Here is a 24694-nt window from a genome sequence, read left to right on the forward strand (position 1 = left end):
GTTAACATGAGAAGCACTGTCCACCAAAAGTCCCATGTTTAGAGATTCCAGATCTCCTGTTGCAGGAGAAGAAACTGTTGTGGCTCTGAAAGGTTCTCGATCAACAGCAGCAGTGCCGAGTCGTTCATACAAACTGTTTCTACAGTCTTCAGAGAAGCTGAGTCTCATTCTAGAATTGAGTCAATGTGATTAAGAAAAACTGATGAAGACTTTTGTTAAAAGAAAAGGACCAAACCTTGAGTCTGTCCTTTGTCAAGTTGCAAGTTCCTCAAACTGAAAACATTCCCAGTCAAATGAGAGCTGGCAAAAAGGGGCACTTGGAGTGTCTCCACCACCACCACCACCACCATCACCACCACCGCAGGCCATACATCGTCTGCTGCTCTTCAGTAAACTGTTATTTACTCCGACTGCCTCACTTCGCCAGCGTTAAAAATGAAACATCCGCTCTACCTGCGATGAGTCAGGAAGCTGCCGTTGGCGTGCCCAGAGCCGTCGCAGCCCGGAGTCGGGCAGGTGGGACCCTCGGTCTTGAAGGCCTTCCAGGAGAAAGGAGTGCCGTTTAGAAGACCCTCCTTCTGACGCCGAGCCGCCAGCGGACAGCCGTAGGCACTGCGGTGGGTGGCGTATTTCCCACTGATGTGGCCCAGACTGTCGCAGCCAGGAACAGGACACCTGCAGGCCGGACAAGTCTTCAGACAGCTTCCAGTACGGGGACCAATCACAGCTACAGCTACCAACACGGCTAGAAATGTGACATCAGATGCCGTTCTTGTCTGGATAGAAAAACTAAATCTAAAATTCATTTTGAAGGTGAAAATATGTTTTGTGGCTGGAGACGAGTCTCCGAGTCAAACTTCAATCCACACAGCTCTCATCTCTCCTTCACACCAGAGCAAACCAGCTCCACCTGCTCTTTCACCTCAACAGCAAACTGTCCACCAGGACTTCTCCTCATCATCCTCATCCTCCTCCCCTTCATCCACCTCCTTCCCCTCACCCCATTCACCCTCCTCATCCTCCTCATCCTCTTCACCCCCTCATCCCCTCTATCCTCATCCTCATCAAGCCCCTTATCCATTTCATGCGCTTCATCCTCCTCATCCCATTTATCCTCCTCATCCTCCTAACCCTATTCATCCTCTTCATCTGCTTCATCCTCCTCATCCTCAGTTCGTCATGCTCCTCTGTCTTTAAAGCAGAGCTGAGAGTCCTGGAGACCTTCTGTTTCAGACCTTCTATCACAGATCATGGCTGACACTCATCTCCATCCAGTCCTCCTGCCTCTACTCTTCCTCACCTTTTTCCTCCTTCCTCTGGGTTCAACAGTGGACTCAAAGTAGTTTTCCTTTGTCTCTCTGTTGGCTCCACTCTCTACATTCTCACCGTTTCTCCGTCCTCATTCACATTCCCACGTCTTCTCTGTTTCGTCCTGATCTCCTTCATTCTTCTGATACAAACTCCTCCAGGTTCTCCTCAACCTGCTGCCTCCTCACTACAGATCACTGCGTGAACATGAGAACATCCTGACTTCACCTGTTCGTCTCTCTCACCACCGCAAACAGGAAAGGTCTCAGCTCTGATCCCTGGTGTACTCCCCGCTCCGCCACACTGACAGCTCACTTCACTGCTGTCAGACTTCATGCAGGTCCTGAAACACTTCCTCATGTAAAATCACACTTCTTCCATCAGAAACGTTCTAAAGAGAAATCCATAAAGACACAGAGCAGCTCCTTCTGACGGTCTATAAACTTCTTTATCAAGATTCTCCACATGTTCCCCACCTTCATATAGTTTAAATGCTGAGGAATGAATTGTGGGAGGAGGGCAGTGTTTGTTACAATCAGACAACATTTCTTCTGCTCTGTTCGCTCTATTTCCATCCCTCTGAAAGACGGAGGAAGCACTTTGATTCTGGGCTCAGGGTTTTGTCTACAGTCTTTCAGCCTGTCTCTCTGGAACTGTAAACCCGGGACTGAGACGGGTTCATGGACGAGGGTTCTGGGTGCTCACCTCAGCAGCTCTGAGTCCTCCTTATCGTCCTTGGTGGGCATGGATTTGATTCCACCTTTCTTGGCTCGAGGACACCCAGACAAACTGACGGAGACCAACAGATGACACAAACCTATTAATCCAGTATTAAGCTTACTGATGCATACGTAGCCACTCAGGGTGTGTTTAATCCAATATAGTCTAACAAAATCAGAACAAGCTGTTCTATTTGAATCGTCTGTTATTCTAATGAAATCTCATCATGCAAAATAACATCAAAACAACATTGTATTTCTCAACTTATAATCAGAAACTCTGAGAGCTGGAGAGCTTTTACACTCCTGTTGTATCGTCCTAATGACCACCTACTACAATCCTCTAAAACATGATTACTTCATACATCTGTTAAGTGTTAAGAAACAGGAGTTACTTTCAGGTAATGTTTGTAAATTTCACACTTTGTCTGCTCGTCTCAGGGACGGTTTTAACCCAAGAGACTCGTGCTGGACAGGCCAGCATTAGCTGGTGCTGACTGATGAGAGGAGGAAGAAGACGAGCTCGAACCTTCTGTGTGAGGCGTAGTTTCCAGTGATGTGACCTGATCCATCGCAGCCTGGAGTGGGACACCTGACACACACACACAGACACACAGACACACACACAAACAAACACACCCACACACACATACCCACACAAACACACACACACACACACACACACACACACACACACACACACACACACACACACACACACACACACACACACACACACACACACACACACACACACACACACACACACACACACACACACACACACACAGGGATGCAGTCAGGGCCCTGACACTGGGGGGCAGCTGGGGGCTGACAGTGTACAGAGTGAAATGTCTGATGCAGTAAAGGGGAGCAGGAAGAGAGCTGGAGCTGCAGAGTGCTCTGTGAACATGTTGGAGGGAAGAGACAGGAGAAAGCACACATACTTTAATTCAGCTGTGTGGGCAGCCATGAGGGTCCGAAGTGATTTATCAGCAAGAGGACAGCCTGACAGACTGAAAGACAGGTCAGAGAGAGAACGTCAGAAATCAGACTGAGATCAAGACGTCTGAGTGTGAGTGAAGGAGAGAACCAGAGGTGGACCGAGAAGTGGTTGGGGGGGGGGGGACTAACATCTGAAAGTTTAGAAGGTGCAGACCCTCCTCCCGCTCACACATGCAGGTCGAGCTTTTCCTGCTTGTGCTTTCACAGCCTCACTGGAGAGATTATGACAGCAGCCATTATCAATGCAGCTGAACAAGCTGACTCAGTGTTCCTACAGGATCGGAATACTTTTACACCTGCTAAGCAGAGAACAGGGGGGGGGGGGGGGGGGGGGGGGGGGTTGCTTCGTTTATTCAAGAAACAAGCACAATATAACACCTGTGCACACGGCACTTAAAGGCTTGAATGGAAGCGCAAGAAGATGTTTTTATATTTAGTTCATTCTCTGTGACATATGCTTTAATTACTTGAACTGATGGGCTTAGTAATTCTTTAGATGATGTTTCTCTACCTGGTGCAGCTCTTTATGAAGCTGACTTCCATCCTCAGCTACACTGATCAGGTTGTTTTACCCCCATTATACAACCGTCTGTCAGGAGTGAGACAAATACTGCCTCAATCACAATGCTTTGCCATTTTATTTTCAAGATGGTGATGATTTATTCCTTCAGTAGCAATTCTGATCAGAATCAGTATGGAGAAGATTTCAACGATTCATTTATTGATCCATTTAGAAATGTAGGAGTGAGATATTGTAAGAGCTTACCTCCGATGTGAAGCATAGTTTCCAGTGATGTGTCCACTGCCATCGCAGCCAGGCGTCGGACATCTACAACCAAGAGCAGAGCTTACACATCAGGAAAGGAGATTTGCTTGTTTCTGTTGCACAAGAATGTAAAGAAAGTCATTAATGACTTCTAAACCAACTTAGCCAACAGTATTATATTACTGAACGCTTCATGTACAACAGGCCCTATCATTTAGATGATCTGAAGTTACATCAGTTAGTTGGAGGAAGATGCTCTATAATCTGGATGTTAGAGGAGGAAGCTGCTCTATAACATGATTTTAGACGAGGGAGGTGCTCTGTGATCTGGATTTTAGAGGAGGGAGGTGCTCTATAATCTGGATATTAGTGGAGGAAGATGCTCTATAATCTGGATGTTAGAGGAGGAAAATGCTTTATAATCTGGATGTTAGAGGAGGGAGGTGCTCTAGAATCTGATTTTAGAGGAGGAAGATGCTCTATAATCTGGACGTTAGAGGAGGAAGATGCTCCATAATCTGGACTTTAGAGGAGGAAGATGCCCTATGATCTGGACGTTAGAGGAGGAAGATGCTCTATAATCTGGACTTTAGAGGAGGAAGATGCCCTATGATCTGGGCGTTAGAGGAGGAAGATGCTCTATAATCTGGACGTTAGAGGAGGAAGATGCTCTATAATCTGGATTTTAGAGGAGGAAGATGCCCTATGATCTGGGCGTTAGAGGAGGAAGATGCTCTATAATCTGGACGTTAGAGGAGGAAGATGCTCCATAATCTGGACTTTAGAGGAGGAAGATGCCCTATGATCTGGACGTTAGAGGAGGAAGATGCTCTTTTTCTGTCTTCTTTTGGATGTTAGTTGGTAGTTACGACCCGGGGAAGCCGGGGGAGCCAGGCTGGGGAGGGCGGGCCTCTCCGGCATGGGCCCGGAGGAGCTCTGATCACCCTCAATATTTAATTATGTCGGCTGTATGAATCCTCTGTTGTTCACATATTCAGTTTTGCACTGGTTGTTTTTTTTGTTTAGTTTTTTGCTGCACAACTTTCATGTTGGTCCCTAAAGAGCAGACGCGAGGAAGGAGGGAGACCGGGGCTCGGACCAGCTCCGGCGTCCCGGCGCCCCGGCCCTTCGGCGTCCCGGCGCCCCGGCGTTCCGGTCCTTCCTCGCGTCTGTCCTGGCATCGCGTCCGCGATCTCTGCCTCCATGCTGAACTTGCAGCCGTCACAACCAGCGACGTGACACCGGCACTGACCGGCTTTGTGCCACCAGAGTGGCTCCGGTGGCACAAAGCCGGGGCGGCGTTCGCTCTCTAGGAACCAAGACGGAAGATGCAGCTGCAGCTCTGTGGCTGCAAAAAACTACAACTAAAATAACTAAACAACTAGTGCAAAGTGGAGGGTGTAAACAACAGAGGATTCATAAGGTCCAGATCTGTAGCCCCGGCTGAGATTACTGTGGAGCTCTAAACTCCGCCTACATTGTAACCCTCCCCTCTGCGGTGGAAACACAATCCAAATTTCGGTCAGGGTCTGCTTTGCCGTACCGCTCCGAACCGCTCCGAACCGCTCCGTTCCTTCCCTGCACTTTTTGTGCGGTGGAAATGTGGCATTAGTGATGTAGTAGCCTACTACATTTTAGTTTTTTGTTGTTCTCTTGGTTTGTTCTACTTCATGTCCATTTGATGGACTTCAAAATGACATAGTTGCTCTTCGTGGTGCTGAAGCTTGTAAGCCCCCTGTTGCAGGCACGTGTATGTTGTAAAATGATTATGATGAGCTTTACTATTTGGGTTTAAAGGGCCCGGTCATGTTCCCCGCCCCCGGCCCGGCTCTGATTTGTTCCGCTAGTGGTTAGCATCGATATGCTGCGTTGGCGAAGGTCAAGGACAATCTAGTTAAATATTGCGGCTAGCCGAAAGTGACGACCATCACTGACCAATCAGTAGACGGCTGCGTTGCGCTCCTCCTTATGGAACCGTACCCATGTGCTAGGGACCTTAACGAAGGAGTTACGAAAACTGGTAATTGTCGACTATGGTACTTTCGGTACTATCCACAACTTTTGTCAGTGGAAACACATGCAAACTGTCCAAGTCTCAAACCTTTCTGCCAGGAGAATAGAATAGAATAGAATAGAATAGAATAGAATAGAATAGAATAGAAAGACTTTATTAATCCCAGAGAGAAATTCAGTAATCCAGAGGTAAGAGTGTTAACCACTTCCTCACTGTCTGAGAAGAAAACTTACATCAAGATGTCTTTTTTGTTGTCTTTGGGCTGGAACTTGACTTTGAAGCTGCTGGTGGTGACCTCTCCTGGGTACTTCCTGTCTTCCAGGTTGTCCTGGTCATCATCCTCGGCTTCAGACGATGTGTAGGACGGAGCTGTGAACTCTGCCTGAAGACAAGCAGCAAATGATAAGACACATGGTGGGGGTGTGGGGGGTGGGGTGGGGGGGGGGGGGGGGGGGGGGTCGTCAGGTACGTGAAGGGAGGCATCAGTACCTCTTCATGGTCCTCCTCTTTGACTCCACTCTGTTTGGTGAAGTCCAGTGGCCCCTCCCACTCCAGCTGAGGCCCCTCCCACTGGCCCTGAGACACGCTGGCCCCCACGTGTTGAGAGGAGGAAGACGAGGATGATGAAGGCTCCGGGGACTGCATGCCATCTCTTTTTGCCTTCTTCATGCTAAGATCTAAGGTGCCGTTTTCGTCCACCTCGATGTCCGACTCCTGTTTGTGTCCATAGTAAGAAAGATGAGACATTTATCTCTGACTGAGACATTTTCACCACTGGGGGAACAGACCGAACACACGCAGTATTCTGGCTGCTAAAGCCAGTTTAAGTAGAGGCAGCTCCATTTCACTGCACTGTTTTAGGCAGCGAGGGTCATGGTTCATGTTTGTTCTGGTGTTGTTGTGCATGTCTGAGGCCACGTTTCCTCGTACCCGGGGATCTGAAAAAACTGTGATATTTCTCTGCGTTTGTGCCTCACATTTACACATCAAGCAGCTCCGACTCACCACAAACGATGATTCCCGAAAACTCCAGCCGCACTGGAGATCTGGATAAAATCTGAGTCTCTGTTTGCTTCTAAAGGCGGGGAGGGGGACATTTACGTCACAATTCATGACGTCCTGTTTTTTTCCAGGATTCTGATTGGCTGTCATGGCTTCCTGCTTCCTGCGACACTGGCCCCTACAGGTTTGGCTGCTCATAGCAGCTCTGAGCCAGGTGGATATGTGGGTCCGTGTAAATTAAGATTATTTTTTAATGGTAGAGAGGGAAATATCCGTTTTTTTTTAAAAACTGTGTGTGTGTAAACGTGGCCTAACTCTGTCCCCCCGCCAAGCAGCTCCTAAAGCCAGTCCCCGTCCAGCTGGTCCTCTTCTCTGCTGGACTGAGGGGGCCCAAGAAGACGTGAGCCCGCCTCGCCACTGGTCCGAGAGGGCCCAGGAAGGCAATGACGACGATGGCGTCAGCGGCCCTCCTCGTCGCTGGTCCAAAAGGGCCCAGGACGATGTTGGCAGCCCGCCCTGCCACTTCTCCAGCGGGGTCCCAGGTGATGGTGACTCGTCTCATCCCTTTTTGAAGGGGGCCCAGTGGCGTCGGGGTCACCCCCGTTCCAGACCTCCAGAGGTGCCCTCCATCCAGACCTGCTCCCTCCTGGACAGACCTTGGGCCGTCAGGAGCAGGCCATTGAGGGGAGGGTAATGTCATGGTTCATGTTTGTTCTGGTGTTTTTGTGCGTGTCTCTTGCTTCGGGCTCCTTGGTTTCCCCTCATGTCTGATTGCTGTTCCCCTGATGTTTCTCACCTGCGCCTGAGTGTGATTAGCTGCACCTGGTGCTTTTAGTATATAAGGAACTTGTCTTGTGTGCTCGGTCTGTGGGTTCATCTGTTTTTCTATGTGAGACTTCCTGTGTCGCTGCGTTTAGTAAGTCTGTGTCTTTGCCCTCGAGCTGCAGCTTTCCTGTGCCGTGGACCTTTGCTCCCATGACTACAGGACTTTTGAGCTTTTTGGACTTTTAGTTTCTGTTTGTTTAAGAATAAAGACATTTTTCATTCCACGGCAGTGTCTGGCCGCCCGCGCTTTGCAGTTAAGTGCCGTAAATTGCATGCTTCCGTAAAGTGGTACCGGTGTCATACCGATCAAACCGATACTGGTATCGGTGCATCCCTAGTTTTCTCTGTAAAAGTGCCCTGAAAAGACTGTGCTGTATTTGGCGCTATATAAATAAAGTTAAATTGAATTGAATTCATTAAAAGCTTCATGGAGGCATTCCAGAGGAGAGTCACATGTGGCTTCAGCGCTCCAGGTTCAGACTCCTGGGAGTGAAACTGTTGGCCTCCTGGTCAGACTGCGACGTGAGCGGTGGTCCTACCTTGGCGCTGGCCTCGGGGGGTTTGGTACTGAGGGTCTCCGGTCTCTCCCAGCAGCGAGTGGACAGGTTCAGGATGGCTGTCGCTGCCATGTGGGCAGCTTCTGCATCCTGACTGTAGTCGTAGGCGCTGCTGGAGGAGGAAGTCTTGGAGAAGCCTGCAGACATGCTGTGACTCGGCGAGGACGACTTGGGGAATGATTTTGCTGTGGATGAAGGGAACACAAGGGGGAATCGATACTTCAATAAACCTAAAAAAAAACTTCAAGTAAACAAAAATGACAAATAATGATGACTTTAATTCTAAAAAAGTATATTTTGCAACAGAAAAAAAGACAGTTATATTATTAGAATACTGTTGAAAAATAATAAAATGTTTTTAATCAACTGCCACAAAGGTTCATTTGCATTGTGACTTTCTTCATGAGGTGAAATGAGTTCATCAACAAAGTTAAACTGATCAGTATCAGATATTTATTTGATACTTACATGTGTGCATATTTGTGTGCTTGTGCATATGTTTCTTGGTGCATGTGTGTGCGCATGTATGTGTGTGCATTTGCATGTGTGTGTGTTTGTGCTCGGGAGTACGTGCATGTATGTGTGTGCGTCTTACATTTGAAGGCTTTCGGTGACGTTTCAGCTGTGCTGGGGGTTTTGGGGATCAGCATTCGCTTCCCAAACACCTGGACATCAAAGCTTGCATAGTCAAAAGACACCTTGGAGTATTTCTCCAGCTCCTTGGCCAGATTGGCACGAGGTGTGGTGGTCACGGTGTTGGGCCGGAAGCTGCCATACTGAGGGATCTCCAGCTGCTTCACGAAGCACATGGGCCTGGAGCAGAGGCAGCAGACATGTTTCACCCTGCAGAGTTTTCCAGAGGTTTCTGAGCAGCAGCCCAGCTGGAAGCTGTGTCTCACCTGAGCACTCGGTCAGAGTTGGAAGAAGGCTCGCTGGCTGAAGCCTGCAGGTGAACCTGTTTGTCCTGGCTCTTGTTCAGCTTGGCTGCTGCAGCGATGGGGCAGCCGGACAGACTGAAGGGTGGGGAGGCACAGTCAGAGGGGCAGTTTAATAACAATAGCCCTCACAGCTCCTTAGGCAATGTTTGGTTACTGAGAGGGTCGAGTAAGTACGTGTTAGTAGTGGCAGGGCAGAATGAAGTATTTATATAATATCTAAGAATTTAAAGATTTGACTCCAATTTTCCACAGAACTAGATTTTGTCAAACCACATATATTATTATAGTGGTGTCTGTTGCTCTGTCAGTGTGTGTTGCTCTGTCAGTGTGTTGGTCTGTGTTGCTCTGTCAGTCTATGTTGCTCTGTCAGTCTATGTTCCTCTGTCAGTGTGTTGCTCTGTCAGTGTATGTTGCTCTGTCAGTGTGTTGCTCTGCCAGTGTATGTTGCTCTGTTGGTGTGTGTTGCTCTGTCAGTGTATGTTGCTCTGTCAGTGTGTTGGTCTGTTGGTGTGTGTTGCTCTGTCAGTGTATGTTGCTCTGTTGGTGTGTGTTGCTCTGTCAGTGTATGTTGCTCTGTCAGTGTGTTGGTCTGTGTTGCTCTATCAGTCTGTGTTGCTCTGTCAGTGTGTTGCTCTGTCAGTGTATGTTGCTCTGTCAGTGTGTTGCTCTGCCAGTGTATGTTGCTCTGTTGGTGTGTGTTGCTCTGTCAGTGTATGTTGCTCTGTCAGTGTGTTGCCCTGTCAGTGTATGTTGCTCTGTTGGTGTGTGTTGCTCTGTTAGTGTGTGTTGCTCTGTCAGTGTGTTGGTGTGTGTTGCTCGCCAGTGTGTTGGTGTGTGTTGCTCTGCCAGTGTGTTGGTGTGTGTTGCTCTGCCAGTGTGTGTTGCTCTGTCAGTGTGTTGGTGTGTGTTGCTCTGCCAGTGTGTGTTGCTCTGTCAGTGTGTTGGTGTGTGTTGCTCTGTCAGTGTGTGTTGCTCTGTTAGTGTGTTGGTGTGTGTTGCTCTGCCAGTGTGTGTTGCTCTGTCAGTGTGTTGGTGTGTGTTGCTCTGTCAGTGTATGTTCCTCTGTTAGTGTGTTGGTGTGTGTTGCTCTGCCAGTGTGTGTTGCTCTGTCAGTGTGTTGGTGTGTGTTGCTCTGTCAGTGTATGTTCCTCTGTCAGTGTGTTGGTGTGTGTTGCTCTGCCAGTGTATGTTCCTCTGTCAGTGTGTTGGTGTGTGTTGCTCTGCCAGTATGTGTTGCTCTGTCAGTGTGTGTTGCTCTGTCAGTGTGTTGGTGTGTGTGCAGACAACGGGCACTGCCATATCTCAACTCCATATAGTGGAGTTGGGTCATGTGACCTGTATCGCGGAAGTTTGTCTTTTTCCTGAAAGTTTTCAGAAAAAAAGGAAATCACCTGAAATACTGATACTGATACTGATATCCCAGTATGGGAAATGTAATAATATACGTTTTACTAACTTTAGCTTCCCTACATAATGTTTTTGAAAGTTGTAAGGGAAGTTGGTCTTGGTTTGTTCATTGAAGAAACACAAAGAATAAACTTTATCCTGAACTCAAAGGAAATTACCCAAACTGCTGATAGCCACTGACTCTATATTGTTTATGCATATAAGTAGTCTGCTAAACGTAAGAATACGCTTTTCTACTAAAATTTTTTGCACTCATGTAAGGAACAGAAATACTGTAAATGAATGAATGAATGAACTTAAGCTTCCCTACAATGATTTCTTAGGGGGTGGTAATGTAACGGTAATTATCTATCTCAGTAGTTAATATGGCATGTATAGAAAAACTATAAATAATGAAAAAGTTGAGACGAATAATGTATACAAAGTAACGGGGTCTCAGTAAAACAACGATTGATGGCCACTAGTTAGATCAGTGGTGGCTGGTGTAGTGTTACGCAGAATCAGGAATCATACCCTGTCACGCTGAAGTTTCCTTTAATAAGCAGCATAACACATGCTGAACACAGCGCCTCGTGGGCTCAAACAAAACTGTTGAACACAAAGAGCCGGAAAACTAGAGTGTACCACACTTCTGCTGCATAGCTGTGTGTTTAACCTTTCACAATAAAATAGAGCCTCACATCACAGCTGGTGGGAAATTTCTTAGGTGCCATTAGCCAAGCTTATATATTCCCATTAAACTTCGGGCAAGTAAAAAGTTGTCACCACTTGCCCGAAGGGCAACTGCTCAAAATCCTTAATGTCAAGCCCTGAGCATGGTCCAGTAATATAAAACTAAACCGTTCAGTCCAGTCAGAGATGTTTTGATGCTTTTCCTGGTCGACTTTGTACTTTTTCATGCAGCAGGTTCTGTGGTTTCTTTGTTTAATTTCGACTTACTGACATACTGTTAGATGAAGTGTGGTTTTGCGGGTTGTGAAATTGATCCGTGGACCTCCGAGCGGAGCACGCATTGATGTAATTACGTCAGACGCACACAGAGTCTTGCTCCGACTACGGTGTGGGATGAGGTCCAAACAAGTTAGAGCAGCACATTTTTCCAGAGTTTAACATCATCACAGTCTGACAGGCCATCTTCATCAAATAACCGACAGTCAAAATGACTTTTAAAAATCACAGCAAGACCTCCAGCATGGCCTGAAACCCTCAGTGTGCTGATGTAGCTGCAATCTGAGGGGTGGGGCTGCATACTGAGGGGCGGGGCTGAAGGCTGAGGGGCGTGGCTACAGTCTAAGGGGCAGAGTTCATTCAAAAATGTATATTCAGAAAACTGCTGAAAATTTCACTGAGGAATAAAAAATCCACGTTTTCCTCAATGATCAGGTCCTGAAGAAGTGAAGTTTTGTTGGTAATGGAACGTGCATTAAGCACAGCCATTTCTACAGAACGCTCAGTAGGGGGCGCTGCAGCCGAAGCCAGCAGCAGTGACAGGTGACAGGAGTTCGCTCCCTGGCGATACCTGGTCCTGTGTGATTGCTGTGTAGTGACAGTACGACTGACAATCACAGGGATGTAGTGACGTGTAGGGCCAGTCTGCCTCCACAGTGAGGAGGGCTGGAGGGGGAGACGCTGTCCTGGGGGGGCAGGAGGGGCAGAGGGGGTTTTTGGAGAGGGAGAGCATTCTGGACCGATTACTGAATATTGGAGGAAAGCTTTTCACTACCATGCCTATTTGGGTGAATGCCATCATTCTAAAAGAATGATGATCAATCCCAAAAGAGATTAAAGTTCTCAATAAAAACATGGTCAAAGCTCTACATGCGGACTGTAGCCAGGTGTGCAGGTAGAGGACACAACTAAAGCGCTCTGGTCCTCAGACTGTAGTCCAGTGGGAAGGTAGAGGATACAACCAAAGCGCTCTGGTCCTCAGACTGTAGTCCAGTGGGAAGGTAGAGGATACAACCAAAGCGCTCTGGTCCTCCGCCGATCCGAGGAATCAGACCAGAAACAAAAATAGATTATCTGCACTCAGATTCAGGCTGAGATTGTGTGGTTAACAGAGTTGCCACAGTTACCTTGAAAAAGTAATATGATTACCAAGTACTAATTACGCCTTTAAAAAGTAATTTGTTACTTTACTGATTACTTGCGTTTAAAAGTAACGAAGTTAGACAAGTAACTTTTTAGTTACTTTCAACAGCTGCCTACAACACCCCACACCATCGCAAGATAAAATTCTTCATCTCTCCCCCACTTACTGCCTGCGATTGGCTGAGTGGAGAAGTGGGTGGGCCGGGTCCACGAGCACGAGTAGACGGACTGCCTGTGTGTGTGTGTGTGTGTGTGTGTGTGTGTGTGTGTGTGTGTGTGTGTGTGTGTGTGTGTGTGTGTGTGTGTGTGTGTGTGTGTGCCTGGTTGGAGGACAAGGAATGGAGGAGCAGCTTGGTAAATCTCTATCTGTTCTAGATCCATCCATTATCTACCACTTATCCCGGGTCGGGTCGCAGGGGCAGCAGTCTAAGCAGGGAAGCCCAGACTTCCTTTGCCCCAGACACGTCCTCCAGCTCTTCTGGTGGGACTCCAAGGCGTTCCCAGGCCAGCCGAGAGACATAGTCCCTCCAGCGTGTCCTAGGTCTGCCCTGAGGCCTCCTACCGGAGGGACATTCCCAGAACCCCACCCTAGGGAGGCATCTGGGGGGCATCCGAAACAGATGCCCGAGCCTCAGCTGGCTCCTCTGGATGTGGAGCCAGCATGTGTCGGGGTGAACTCCAACACATGGCGGCTGAGCTGTGGGGCAATAAGCAAGCCCACGCCAGCCTGTTGCCTCTCACGGCGGGCAACTCCAGAAAAGTGGAGTGTCCAGCCCCTGTCGAGGAGCTGGGTTCCAGAGTCCAAGCTGTGCGTGGAGCTGTTCTGTTTAGTAATAAAGTAACTTTACAGACAAGAAACACGTCTCTACAATAGTAACGCACAGTAATTTGAATAAGTAAGTTTCAATTGATTACTGGTTTGGAAATAGTAACGCGTTAGATTACTCGTTACCAAAAAAAGTGGTCATATTACAGGTCACTGGTCGTTAACGCCAACATGGACCACAATTCTCTCAATGGAAGCTGGGAGAGTGGGCAGGAGGAGGGGGAGTTTATCCAGGATGACGAGGACCGTGGCCATATGCAGATTAACGCATAGGCTGACCTGGGCTGCAGCCCAGGGGCCCCAGGGGCCCCACGTGCGGAGAGGCCCTCTGATTGGTCAAACGAGTCTTGGAAGTTTCCATATATTTAAATGGCAAGATGAATTTGCCTCTATTGGTCCGTAAAGTAAAAACAATAAAATAATAATAATCTGATTTGGCGGACGTGGGCCTCCTCTATCCAATCAACGGGTCACGCTCGTTGATTTGTTTACATGAGTCACTGTCGGCCAAGACTGATAATATAACGACCACCGAGCCTCACCTGATCTCTGAAGTGAAGTCTGAGACATGGAGCTGGAACACAAACACCGGCATGCTGCCTCCAGTGAACCGGGAGTTAGTCATGGTGATCCTCCTTCCTCCCTTCAACTGGTTCATACACATGTGGGTTTTTCTACATCACATGCTTCTCCATATAAGATCTCCGTTGCGGAGCAGCTGATCTCCAGAGGAAACATCCAGGAAATCTACAGCAGTGATTCCCAACCGGGGAGCCTTGGTTTGTTTTTAAAGTAGGGGTATTAAACATAAGGCCTATGGACTAGAATTGGGCTGCAAGAGGCGCCAATCCAGCCAAACACCAATTAAAATGTAAAAATTTCAAAGCAAACACAGATTTTGTTTCTTAACAGATAAATAGAAGCAATGAACAGAATTAGAGCTGAATGCATCTTCTGGTGTAAAAAACTGCAGCACCAGTCCTCCAAACACCCCGACAGTGTAAACCCAAAGAGTTTATCCTCAGAGAAAAGAAGTCATTGTTCCAGAAAATAATAAAGAAACTATTTCACATATAGGCTGTTATGAAGTTCCTTCAACTTTTTAGTAATTGTACGGCTGGTTGAGGTTGCCCAGGTTTACGATGGTAAAAATGTGGGTCCCTCAATTATAAGGTTGGAATCAGTGATCTCGATGAAGATTTTCAGGATGAAATTGAACAATTCAGGGGATTCAATATAGAGAACAGCTCAGCTAGTTCATTTCTGAATCTTGTAAGAGGAGCGGAGACATCCGTCTGTGTCCACATGTTGACACTGAGACTCTATTTGACTTTACCTGTAACCACTGCCAGTGGGGGGACGCTCATTCTCAAAACCTGGACTTTTGAAAATTAAACTGAGATCCACAATGGACCAAAAGACACTGGATCACCTCTCTGGTGGGCATTAAAGGCCCCTGCGTACTCCCTTTATCGAACCCATAAGAACAAGAAGAAAATTTGGCAGTGACGTCAGCCAGCTGCCAAAAAAAAGCTTTTTCGGCAGGACTGTTCATACTCCGATAAGAAGCTGTCGAACTCGCAGGCCCCGCCCCCCCGCAGCAGCCACACGTCTGTGAAGTGAAGTTTTAACTTTTCAAATGCACAGTTTATTTGTCACTTCCAGCGCTTTCAGAAACACATTTCTCTGAACTGTTTCAGTCATAAAAGAGAGAGGTTTCCGAGCAGCGATGTTGATCCGGTTTTAACTGCAGGAGCTGACAGCATTGAGTGTTGCGTTCAGGTGCATCACGTATGTCCGCCCTTCCGACATGTGAATGAGCTGCGGGACTCATACAGTAACGAAGTTACAAGCTAAACATGATTAGCGAGCTGGAACATGCATGCGCAGCACATGGCGGCAGTGCAGCACCTACACAGTAAGCACAGCTGAAACAAATTTCTTCTGCCAGAGAAAAGTGACACTACCAGCCTCATCAGGGACTCTCAGCCAGGAAAACAAGAAAGAGCCCCGTAGAGGTAAAGTGTTTTTATTCGGCTGCAGTGCTGTTCATTGCTGCCATTATGATCCTGATATTTGCTTCTGCTGCTGTTGTGTTACTGTTTATTGTTGAATTTGTTATATATAGCTCATCTGCTGGATTTGCTTTAGAAAACCAGGCTGATCTGTGCTGCTGCATGATGGGAAAATCTGGTCATCACAGTACCTCCACATTGCACAATTATAGTGGCATACAGAACATAGATTATGAATATATAAGCAGATAAATCTGTATGTATGTTACAGTTTCTTTTTAACGCCACCTTGTTGGTAAAAACGAAACTATAACATACATTTAAGATGACAAAATGAACATAATTCGGCAACTATATACAGTATGTATATAGGCAGATGGAAGCATGGGAGACCCAGGAGCAATATCTATAATATTGCTGCTGCTATGTTTTTCCCAATCTGATATTCAGGCCACGTTTACACATACCTGAGTATTTAAAAAACTGATATTTCTCTGAGTGTGGGCCTTGCATTTTCACATAAACGCACCTACGAGTCTCCACAAACAATGATTTCTGAAAATCATGGCCACAGTGGAGATTTGGAAACATTCGGTGTCTCTGTGGGTGGATATTTATGTTACAATTACTGACGTGTTTCTTTTCCAGGATTCTGACGGCCTATTATTCATGCTTTCGTTACACTGCCCCTTACAGGTTTGGCTGCTCAGAGCAGCTCTGAACCAGGTCCATGTCAATGAAGATCTTTTTGTAAAAGCAAGAGGGAAATATCAGTTTTAGTAGGTGACGGATACGAGTGTATCCACAAAATATTCTTCACTTTTGGGGGGGTCCATTTACACGATAAGATTTTATCCCAGCTCCCAAGGTGGAAAGATTCTTTCACAGTCGCGATTCCCTATGACAGAGACTGCCGGAGGCGACGGAGCGCTCTTACAGCACATGCGCATCCCCCCCCCCGCCTTGAAAATAGTTCCTTCCTTCTGCTTGTAAACAAACATGGCCAACCCATAATGGTTTGACTGGCGGTCTGTATTCTAGTTTTATCATCCAGATCATTGGTTTAATAGTTGAGACTCACCCTGATAGCATCTGATTCCTCATCACCCATATGGATGTCAGGTTCTCTTGAGTTTCTTCACGTTTATAGCGTTTTCTTCTCTGCACACGTCTGTGTGGTTTCATTACAAAAACAAGTGACAGCGCCCTCCCGTGGCCCAGCACACTAACTACATCGTTGTCTCTGTGTCCGCTGCTGCAGTGGAAACACTCTTTTTTTTTTTTAGGTTTAGATTAGGTGTTGTCACGTGAAACGTTGTCGTGTAACCAGGGCCTCAGTGTTAGAAATGCAAGTATACGTAGTGTGTTTGTGTGTAACATTCTTGGACTGCTGTAGTTGTGGACATACTAAAAATTAAGGTGGGGTGGGGTCGCACAACGGGGGGCCCAAAAAAAAGGATAGCCTAGGGGCCCATTATGACCTTAATCCTCCTCTGACTGTGGCACCTAATATCAAAAGGAAGAGTAACAAATAATTTACTAAAGCCTAGGAATCAGAAATAAAAAGAAACATATCACAATTGTTCAAAAGTCTCTACAATTTTAACAACCACTCAACGAAGGCTACATGGGAGAAAGAAGGAGGCCTGACGATAACAGATGAAGAGTGACAAAACATCTGCCAACCTCAATGGAAAAGTATAAAATCTCACTTATCCAGAGAATTCTGTTGTCAAACTGCAAATCATTTCCACACATTCTGGGAATGCCCAACAAAAACCGATTAAGCCACAGAAATTATTCCTAATACCCATCTATCATTTGATTTTAAAACTATATATTTGGGAAGCATCTCTTCAGGGGTCAAAAACATAAATACTCATAAATACTTACTCAGTATATTACTAGCTGCAGGGGGAAAAACAATGATAAAGCGATGGTTGACACGAAGGTCCCTGGCTCGCTCAGTTGGTAGAGCAGGAGACTCACAATCTCAAGGTAGAGGGTTCATGTCCCACGCCGGGCGCCACCTTCCCGTGGGCTCACCACCCACAGGAAGGTTCTTGATATGGGTGACAGTGCTCAGACTGCGACCCGGAAACGGATAAGCGGGAGATAAGCGGGAGATAAGGGATGGATGGATGGTTGACACAAGAAGAGGCGACAGCAAATAACTGGATGGAAATAACCATGGGAATTTATAGGGTGGAAAGAATAACCTCCACTGTAAAGACTGGAAGGGTCAGGGTGAGATATGTGAAGCCTCTGACATGTACTGCATTTATTGCCAATTGTATTGTTTGTTTCACTGTACTTCATTGTCTCATGTCTAAAGTGTTTAAGTATCTTTCATTATTTGCTTACAGGGTCTTCAAGTTAGTCATTGTTTAGTAATGTGTTAATCTTAATTGTTAATCAATTAAAAAAATTACATTTAGGATAACTGGACACTTTCAAAAGAATGAATGATTTAACTTTGTAAATATTTTCGGTCTTCTGTCTTTTATCCAAGCAAGAAGTATCAGCAAAGTTATTGTCATTCTCTTCCACACCAATTCACATCAAAACACTCATGCTTCCTTTAGAACCTCCTTTAGCCTAGGAACCACTGATGCTTCCTTTAGAACCTCCTTTAGCCTAGGAACCACTGATGCTTCCTTTAGAACCTCCTTTAGCCTAGGAACCACTGATGCTTCCTTTAGAACCTCCTTTAGCCTAGGAACCACTGATGCTTCCTTTAGAACCTCCTTTAACCTAGGAACCACTGATGCTTCCTTTACCAAAGGAGACCAGCTCATGTTCCCCCACAATTCCTTGCGGCGACAACATTTAAAGGAACCCGCTCATCGGAGCGTTCAGGGAAACTCAGGATGACTGAAAAAGGAGCAGATCATCTAAGTTACCAAAGCAATAATCTGCCTAGAACCACTTGAAATCATCTAGAACCCAGATCCCAACTAGGAATGTTCTGGATGTTGTAGAACCAACACAGTGAAGGCCAGTTTCTGTGCAGCCTCTTCTCACTCTGATTGGTTCTTTATTCACCTGCCAGCTGTTTCCCTTTAGTTCCTCTTTTCTTTTGATTTACATTTAAACTTTATGATATTTAAGATTATATCAGCAGTTAGAGGCACAGGGGGAAGCAGTATAAATGTGCTTTTTGTAGTCCATTTTTGGAAATTTGTATTTTTGTCACCACGGCAGACGTCACTAACCTTCGCCGCCGTTGGATTATTATGTCACCGAGTGGAAGTGTGGTCCGACTGTCACAACAACGTGATCACCTTTCACTAACTCCTTTAGGAAGTCTCCTAACACCTGTCCTAACTCCTTTAGGAAGTCTCCTAACACCTTTCCTTAACCCTGTGATGTCATCCACGGGGAATGGAGATAGGAGAGACTATTCGGATGTACTCCAACTTCTGCTATGGAGGTCACACGACATCCCGTATGGAGTTAAGGTATGGCGGCGCCCGTTGTCTACAGCCAGGTACTCTTGTGTCAGTGTGTTGCATTAACCTGCGGTGTGTGTGTTGCTGTGTCAGTGTGCGGTGCTTTGTCAGTGTGCGTTGCTGTGTCAGTGTGTGTTGCTTTGTCAGTGTGCGTTGCTGTGTCAGTGTGTGTTGCTTTGTCAGTGTGTGTTGCTTTGTCAGTGTGTGTTGCTGTGTCAGTGTGCGTTGCTGTGTCAGTGTGGGTTGCTTTGTCAGTGTGTGTTGCTTTGTCAGTGTGCTTGGCTTTGTCAGTGTGCGTTGCTGTGTCAGTGTGGTTTGCTTTGTCAGTGTGCTTGGCTTTGTCAGTGTGCGTTGCTGTGTTAGTGTGCGTTGCTGTGTCAGTGTGTGTTGCTTTGTCAGTGTGTGTTGCTTTGTCAGTGTGCGTTGCTGTGTCAGTGTGCATTGTTGTGCCAATGTGTGTTGCTGTGTCAGTGTGTGTTGCTGTGTCAGTGTGCATTGCTGTGTCAGTTGCGTTGCTTTGTCAGTGTGCGTTGCTTTTTTCAGTGTGCGTTGCTGTGTCAGTGTGTTGCATTAACCTGCGGTGTGGGTTGCTGTGTCAGTGTGCATTGCTGTGTCAATGTGTGTTGCTGTGTCAGTGTGCGATGCTTTGTCAGTGTGCGTTGCTGTGTCAGTGTGTTGCATTCACCTGCGGTGTGCGTTGCTGTGTCAGTGTGCGATGCTTTGTCAGTGTGTGTTGCTGTGTCAGTGTGTTGCATTAACCTGTGGTCTGGGTTGCTGTGTCAGTGTGCGTTGCTGTGTGTGTTGCTGTGTCAATGTGTGTTGCTGTGTCAGTGTGTTGCATTAACCTGCGGTGTGTGTTGCGGTTGCTGTTGACATGGCCTTGGCCTGTGCAGCCAGGAGTGGGACACTTCAGGACGTTCTCATGCATGGCCAGGACTACAGACACAGCAGATCAAACCGAGTCAGTGTGTTTAGTTTGCTGTAAATGCTTTCACATCAGCAGCTGTTGGAACAGTGAGCTGAAAAGCAGTCAAGATTATTAAAGGAAATGCATTAATGGTATTGATAGCAGTAGTGGTGGTTAGAGTCATCAGGAAGTGAAAGAAGTGTCAGAATCACATGTTGCTGTGTGGGTGTGGGTGCAAACTCACTCTCTGGAGGGATTCGGTCTTTATGCGGACATCCGGACAGACTGCGATGGTGAGGGTACAGCCCGGTTACATGACCTGTCCCATCACAGCCGGGGGTCGGGCACTTCACCTCCTTCTTTTCTGAAGAGAAAGCAGAGAGTGATTCAGGTGGTCAGTCCGATCCAGCCTTTGAGACAAGCTCTGACTGGGTAAAAACACTTTCAAACAGTTTCACTTTCAATGAAATTTGCTACAGTTCCTGGATTATCCACTAGAAGGTGGGCTGTGGAGATTAGATGGTGACAACACTTAACATCAGAACTGAATTTTCATTGCAACCAGGATCAACCCGTTGGAAGAGAACTATCTTATTGGTAGGGAAAAGCTTTTCTCGATGACAAAGCATGACATTCATTTTATCAATTTCTTTTTGTTGCCTTTTAAGTGTTCTTCCTACTTTTTCCTCATGTTGTATTACCCGTCTTAGAGCCTGAGGTACTGAAGGAGCAAGTATTGAAACAGGCACAAACGTAATGTTGAAGCTAATGATCAAACAGGACGAAGGGGGACAGAGTTTAACAGAGATACACAACAAATCACAGGCTCCGTTTAGGACAGGGGTGTCAAACTCAGATCCTCGTGGGCCGCAGCCCTGCACGTTTTCAATGTCTCCCTCCCCTGAACCTCCTGATGGTTCATCATCACATTCAGCACAAAGCCAGATAACGAGCTGCTCATTGCAATCAGCTGTGTTGAAGCTGGGAGACATGGAGAACGTGCAGGGCTGCGGCCCTCGAGGCCTGGAGTTCGACACGTGTGGTTTAGGACATAACACTGAGTTTAGAAGAATAAATGAACGGACAATGTGTAATGTGATTTACAACTTTGAAAATGTTTGATTTAAAAGAAGGTGCAAACTGGCTTTTAGCGGAGATCTGCTGTAATTGTGCTGAGAGACATTTTCATCCGGCTCCTCCTGAGTTTTATCTGTGGACTTTACTATAAAATATTTTCTGTGCTGTGCCTTCTTTGGTCTTTCAATTTCTTCTGTCACTCTTTCCACAGGTTTTACTTTATGACATATTATTTCCCAGATTGAGTTTTTCTTTGGTCTTTTTCTTTTTGCCAAATGAAGCACTATAACCAATTCAAAATGCCGCTCTGGTGAGGATGGGTAACTGGTTTAGACGTGTTCAGGGAAACAATCACTCAATGTCAATGTGCCTTTTGTCTTTGCATATGGAAATCTGTTTATGGATCTTCCACAGTGCCTATCGTCGTCTATTCAGCCCAATACTGAATTCCATTTAACCAACAAACAAAATAAACTTCTCCTCGGACTCTCTGACACATTGACACTTCACACTGACCCGTCTCCTTGACAAGGTCCAGAAATCGTCCTGCACACCTGACCTCAATCACATGGAACCAATATTTCCTTCCCACATTGCCCATGCTGCCCCCAGTGGGTGAACATAAAACCTGCACATAAACCCAGTTTACAGGTGACCAATGGATTACAAGGTTATCTGATCACCAATCCTTCTGTCACTTGTTATGGTCGTTTCAATTGCTTTTTATCACTGTTTAACAGATGTACACACATTTTACAGTTGCCGTGTGAGCTGACACTACACTACAGTGAATACACTACACCACGGTGAATACACTACACTACAGTGAATACACTACACTACGGTGAATACACTACACTACGGTGAATACACTATACCACGGTGAATACACTACACTACGGTGAATACACTACACTACAGTGAATACACTACACCACGGTGAATACACTACACTACGGTGAATACACTACACCACGGTGAATACACTACACTAAGGTGAATACACCACACCACGGTGAATACACTACACTACAGTGAATACACTACACCACGGTGAATACACTACACTACGGTGAATACACTACACTACGGTGAATACACTACACTACAGTGAATACACTACACCACGGTGAATACACTACACTACGGTGAATACACTACACCACGGTGAATACACTACACTACAGTGAATACACTACACTACAGTGAATACACTACACTACGGTGAATACACTACACTACAGTGAATACACTACACTACGGTGAATACACTACACCACGGTGAATACACTACACCACAGTGAATACACTACACCACGGTGAATACACTACACTACGGTGAATACACTACACCACAGTGAATACACTACACCACGGTGAATACACTACACCACAGTGAATACACTACACCACGGTGAATACACTACACCACGGTGAATACACTACACCACAGTGAATACACTACACCACGGTGATGGCTCGGGGACATTGAAAGAAACACACGCTTTCTTTGGGTAACCAAGTTATCATCGCTAGCATGCTAGCTCATTTTGATGCTAACTAGCCTGTCAGATAGCAACATCACTGTGAGCGGTGGCATCCAGATAAACCACCACCTGAGGCAATGAGCTCACACCGGTGGTTCTGGACACTTGCCGAACCGAGATATTAGCTGCGAGCTCCAGAGCGGGGTTAGCAGTGTGCGAGCACTGGCGGCTAACGGGGGCTTCCTTGCTGTAGCTGTGATGAACTTCTGTCCTCTCCCGGGGGAATGTCTCACCTCTCCAGGAGCTGCTGGGTCTGATAATCCATTGCCTCCAAATAAATTACTATTTGAAATGTTTGCTGCAGTTGATGGTGGGTCAGAGTTTGTGACCCTCTGACCTTTGACCTGATTGATCTCAAACTCAAATCAGTTGGTCCTTGGATGATGACAAATCATTCGTGTCAATAGTTTTTGCAAAAAGTGGTAAAATACATACATACAAAGCCATGAATTAAAAAAAAAACATAATCTTCACCCCAACTTTTGCTGGCAAAGGTGATAAACTAGAAGGGGCACTCAGTACAGCGCATGTGGCTGCCCCAGTGGTCGAGCACCCACTGAAAAGGTTGGGCACCTACTACGATAGGGGATTTATTTTAGCAGCTTCAGCAACAGACTCATTCCACCACAGTGCTCTGTCGAGGATCCTTCATTCCTGTGGCCATAAGACTCTATAACCCCTCCTTTTAAATAATCTTTGTTGGGTTTTTTTCTGTTCATTTCTACTAGAATTTCCCTCTGGGATTAATTATTCTATTCTATTCTATTCGATTCTGTTGACATGGTTTGATGTGATGTTGGTCGTGTCTCAGTGTTGCTGTACCTTTGCTGTAGTGTGCGGGGCGACGCACGGTGGTGGCAGCAGCCTCGGAGCTCTTGCTGGATGAGCTGTATGGTTGGTAGTCCAGCGAGCTGTGGCTGCTGTGGAGCTCCTGACTCCCCTTCACCTCCTCGGCCTTCAGGGCGATGGCCTGCTCCAGCAGCCCCAAGTTCCCCCGAGTCATGTCCCAGTTCTCCGAGTCGTCCGTGACTCCTGAGCCCTCTGACACATGGTCATGCTCCTCTACTTCCTCGTCATCCTCCTCCTCTTCATCGTCATCGTCTTCCTCCTCATCCTCCTCTTCTTCGTCCTCGTCCTCCTCTTCTTCGTCGTCATCGTCATCGTCCTCCTCTGAGCGGACCTCGATAACCACTGTAGTGGGAGACGTTTTGCTGGAGTCTCTGTCCTCCTCAACTTCCTCCACTATCTCTCCTGCCTCCTTCTGTTTGTCCTCCTCCCTGTTCTCCCTCTCTTCTTGCTCCTCCTCCTCCTCCTCCCTTTCCTCCTCCTCTTCCTCGGTCACGGTGGTGCTGAGAGTCTCTTTCCTGAGTGGCACTTCGTCGTCAGATCCCTGAGTGCGTGGACTCAAAGTATATGTCGTGTTGACCTCTTGGAGAATGTCACTCTCCAACCCATCCTCTTCCTCCTCCTCCTCCTCCTCCTCTTCCTCCTCCTGTTCATGGATCTTGCTCTGCTTCTGTTTTGATTCTTTGGCCTTGTGGTTGTAATCTCCACTTGAGTACTGATGATCAGAGTTTTCCTGACTCATTATCTGTCGTTCCACTTTCCTCTCTTCTTCCACAACATGTGCCTGTTGCTCTTCCTCCTGCTTTTCCTCTTCCTCTGCCTCCTCTGCCTCCTCTGCCTCCTGGTCTCCTGTGATCTCTTTGAGTTCAGGTTCCTCCTCTGTGTCCCCTGTCACCTTTGGAGCTTCTTGCTCCTCCTTCTCCTCTGTTTCTTCCTGATGATCATCCTTTCCAGGCTTCAGGTCTTCACCAGGTGTTTCCCCTTCAGGTTTCTCCTCACCCTCTGAGATGATGCTCTCCTTCTGGGTGTCATCAGATGGACTAGCTGCTGTTTGAGGGTCCTCTGTGGTCAGTGATGAGCAGTCTGCTGTGGAATCAGAGCACAGAGCTGTGAGAGTTGGTCATATATACACAGTCGCGCAGACCTGGAGGTAGACAGCTCATCAAGCACAGGGGTGTCAAACGGTGTTAATTTCATTGACTAAAACCATGATGTAAATATTAGTCAACAAACCCTTTTCACAGCAAAGACTTAATAAAAAATAAATAAAAAGTAAGACAGGAAAACGAAGACTGTGACAAAATATAACTGACACTTTAGTCAACGAATCAAAACGAGACAAACACGTTAGGGCGGGACTAACGGGTGAGAGATCCAGTCAGAGCTGCACTC

At 46.7% G+C, this 24694-nt stretch overlaps 1 protein-coding gene across 1 annotated transcript in view; it reads right to left on the reverse strand.

Annotated features, from left to right (window-relative positions):
* The window catches only part of myt1a (myelin transcription factor 1a), a gene marked incomplete at its 5' end in the record, with an annotated part of 37791 nt that overhangs the window by 8065 nt on the left and 5032 nt on the right, over window positions 1-24694 (reverse strand). Inside the window, 14 exons of the mRNA XM_080469997.1 lie at window positions 454-675; window positions 2014-2097; window positions 2557-2619; window positions 2975-3043; window positions 3799-3861; window positions 6046-6194; window positions 6302-6526; window positions 8179-8381; window positions 8792-9009; window positions 9096-9209; window positions 19771-19861; window positions 20077-20196; window positions 23279-24065; window positions 24141-24388. Of these exons, the coding sequence (XP_080326123.1) occupies window positions 454-675; window positions 2014-2097; window positions 2557-2619; window positions 2975-3043; window positions 3799-3861; window positions 6046-6194; window positions 6302-6526; window positions 8179-8381; window positions 8792-9009; window positions 9096-9209; window positions 19771-19861; window positions 20077-20196; window positions 23279-24065; window positions 24141-24388 (2656 nt within the window). The remainder of the gene's footprint in view (window positions 1-453; window positions 676-2013; window positions 2098-2556; window positions 2620-2974; window positions 3044-3798; window positions 3862-6045; window positions 6195-6301; window positions 6527-8178; window positions 8382-8791; window positions 9010-9095; window positions 9210-19770; window positions 19862-20076; window positions 20197-23278; window positions 24066-24140; window positions 24389-24694) is intronic.

This window comes from Lipophrys pholis, assembly GCF_963383615.2.
Source record: "Lipophrys pholis genome assembly, chromosome: 8".
Classification (NCBI taxonomy): domain Eukaryota; kingdom Metazoa; phylum Chordata; class Actinopteri; order Blenniiformes; family Blenniidae; genus Lipophrys; species Lipophrys pholis.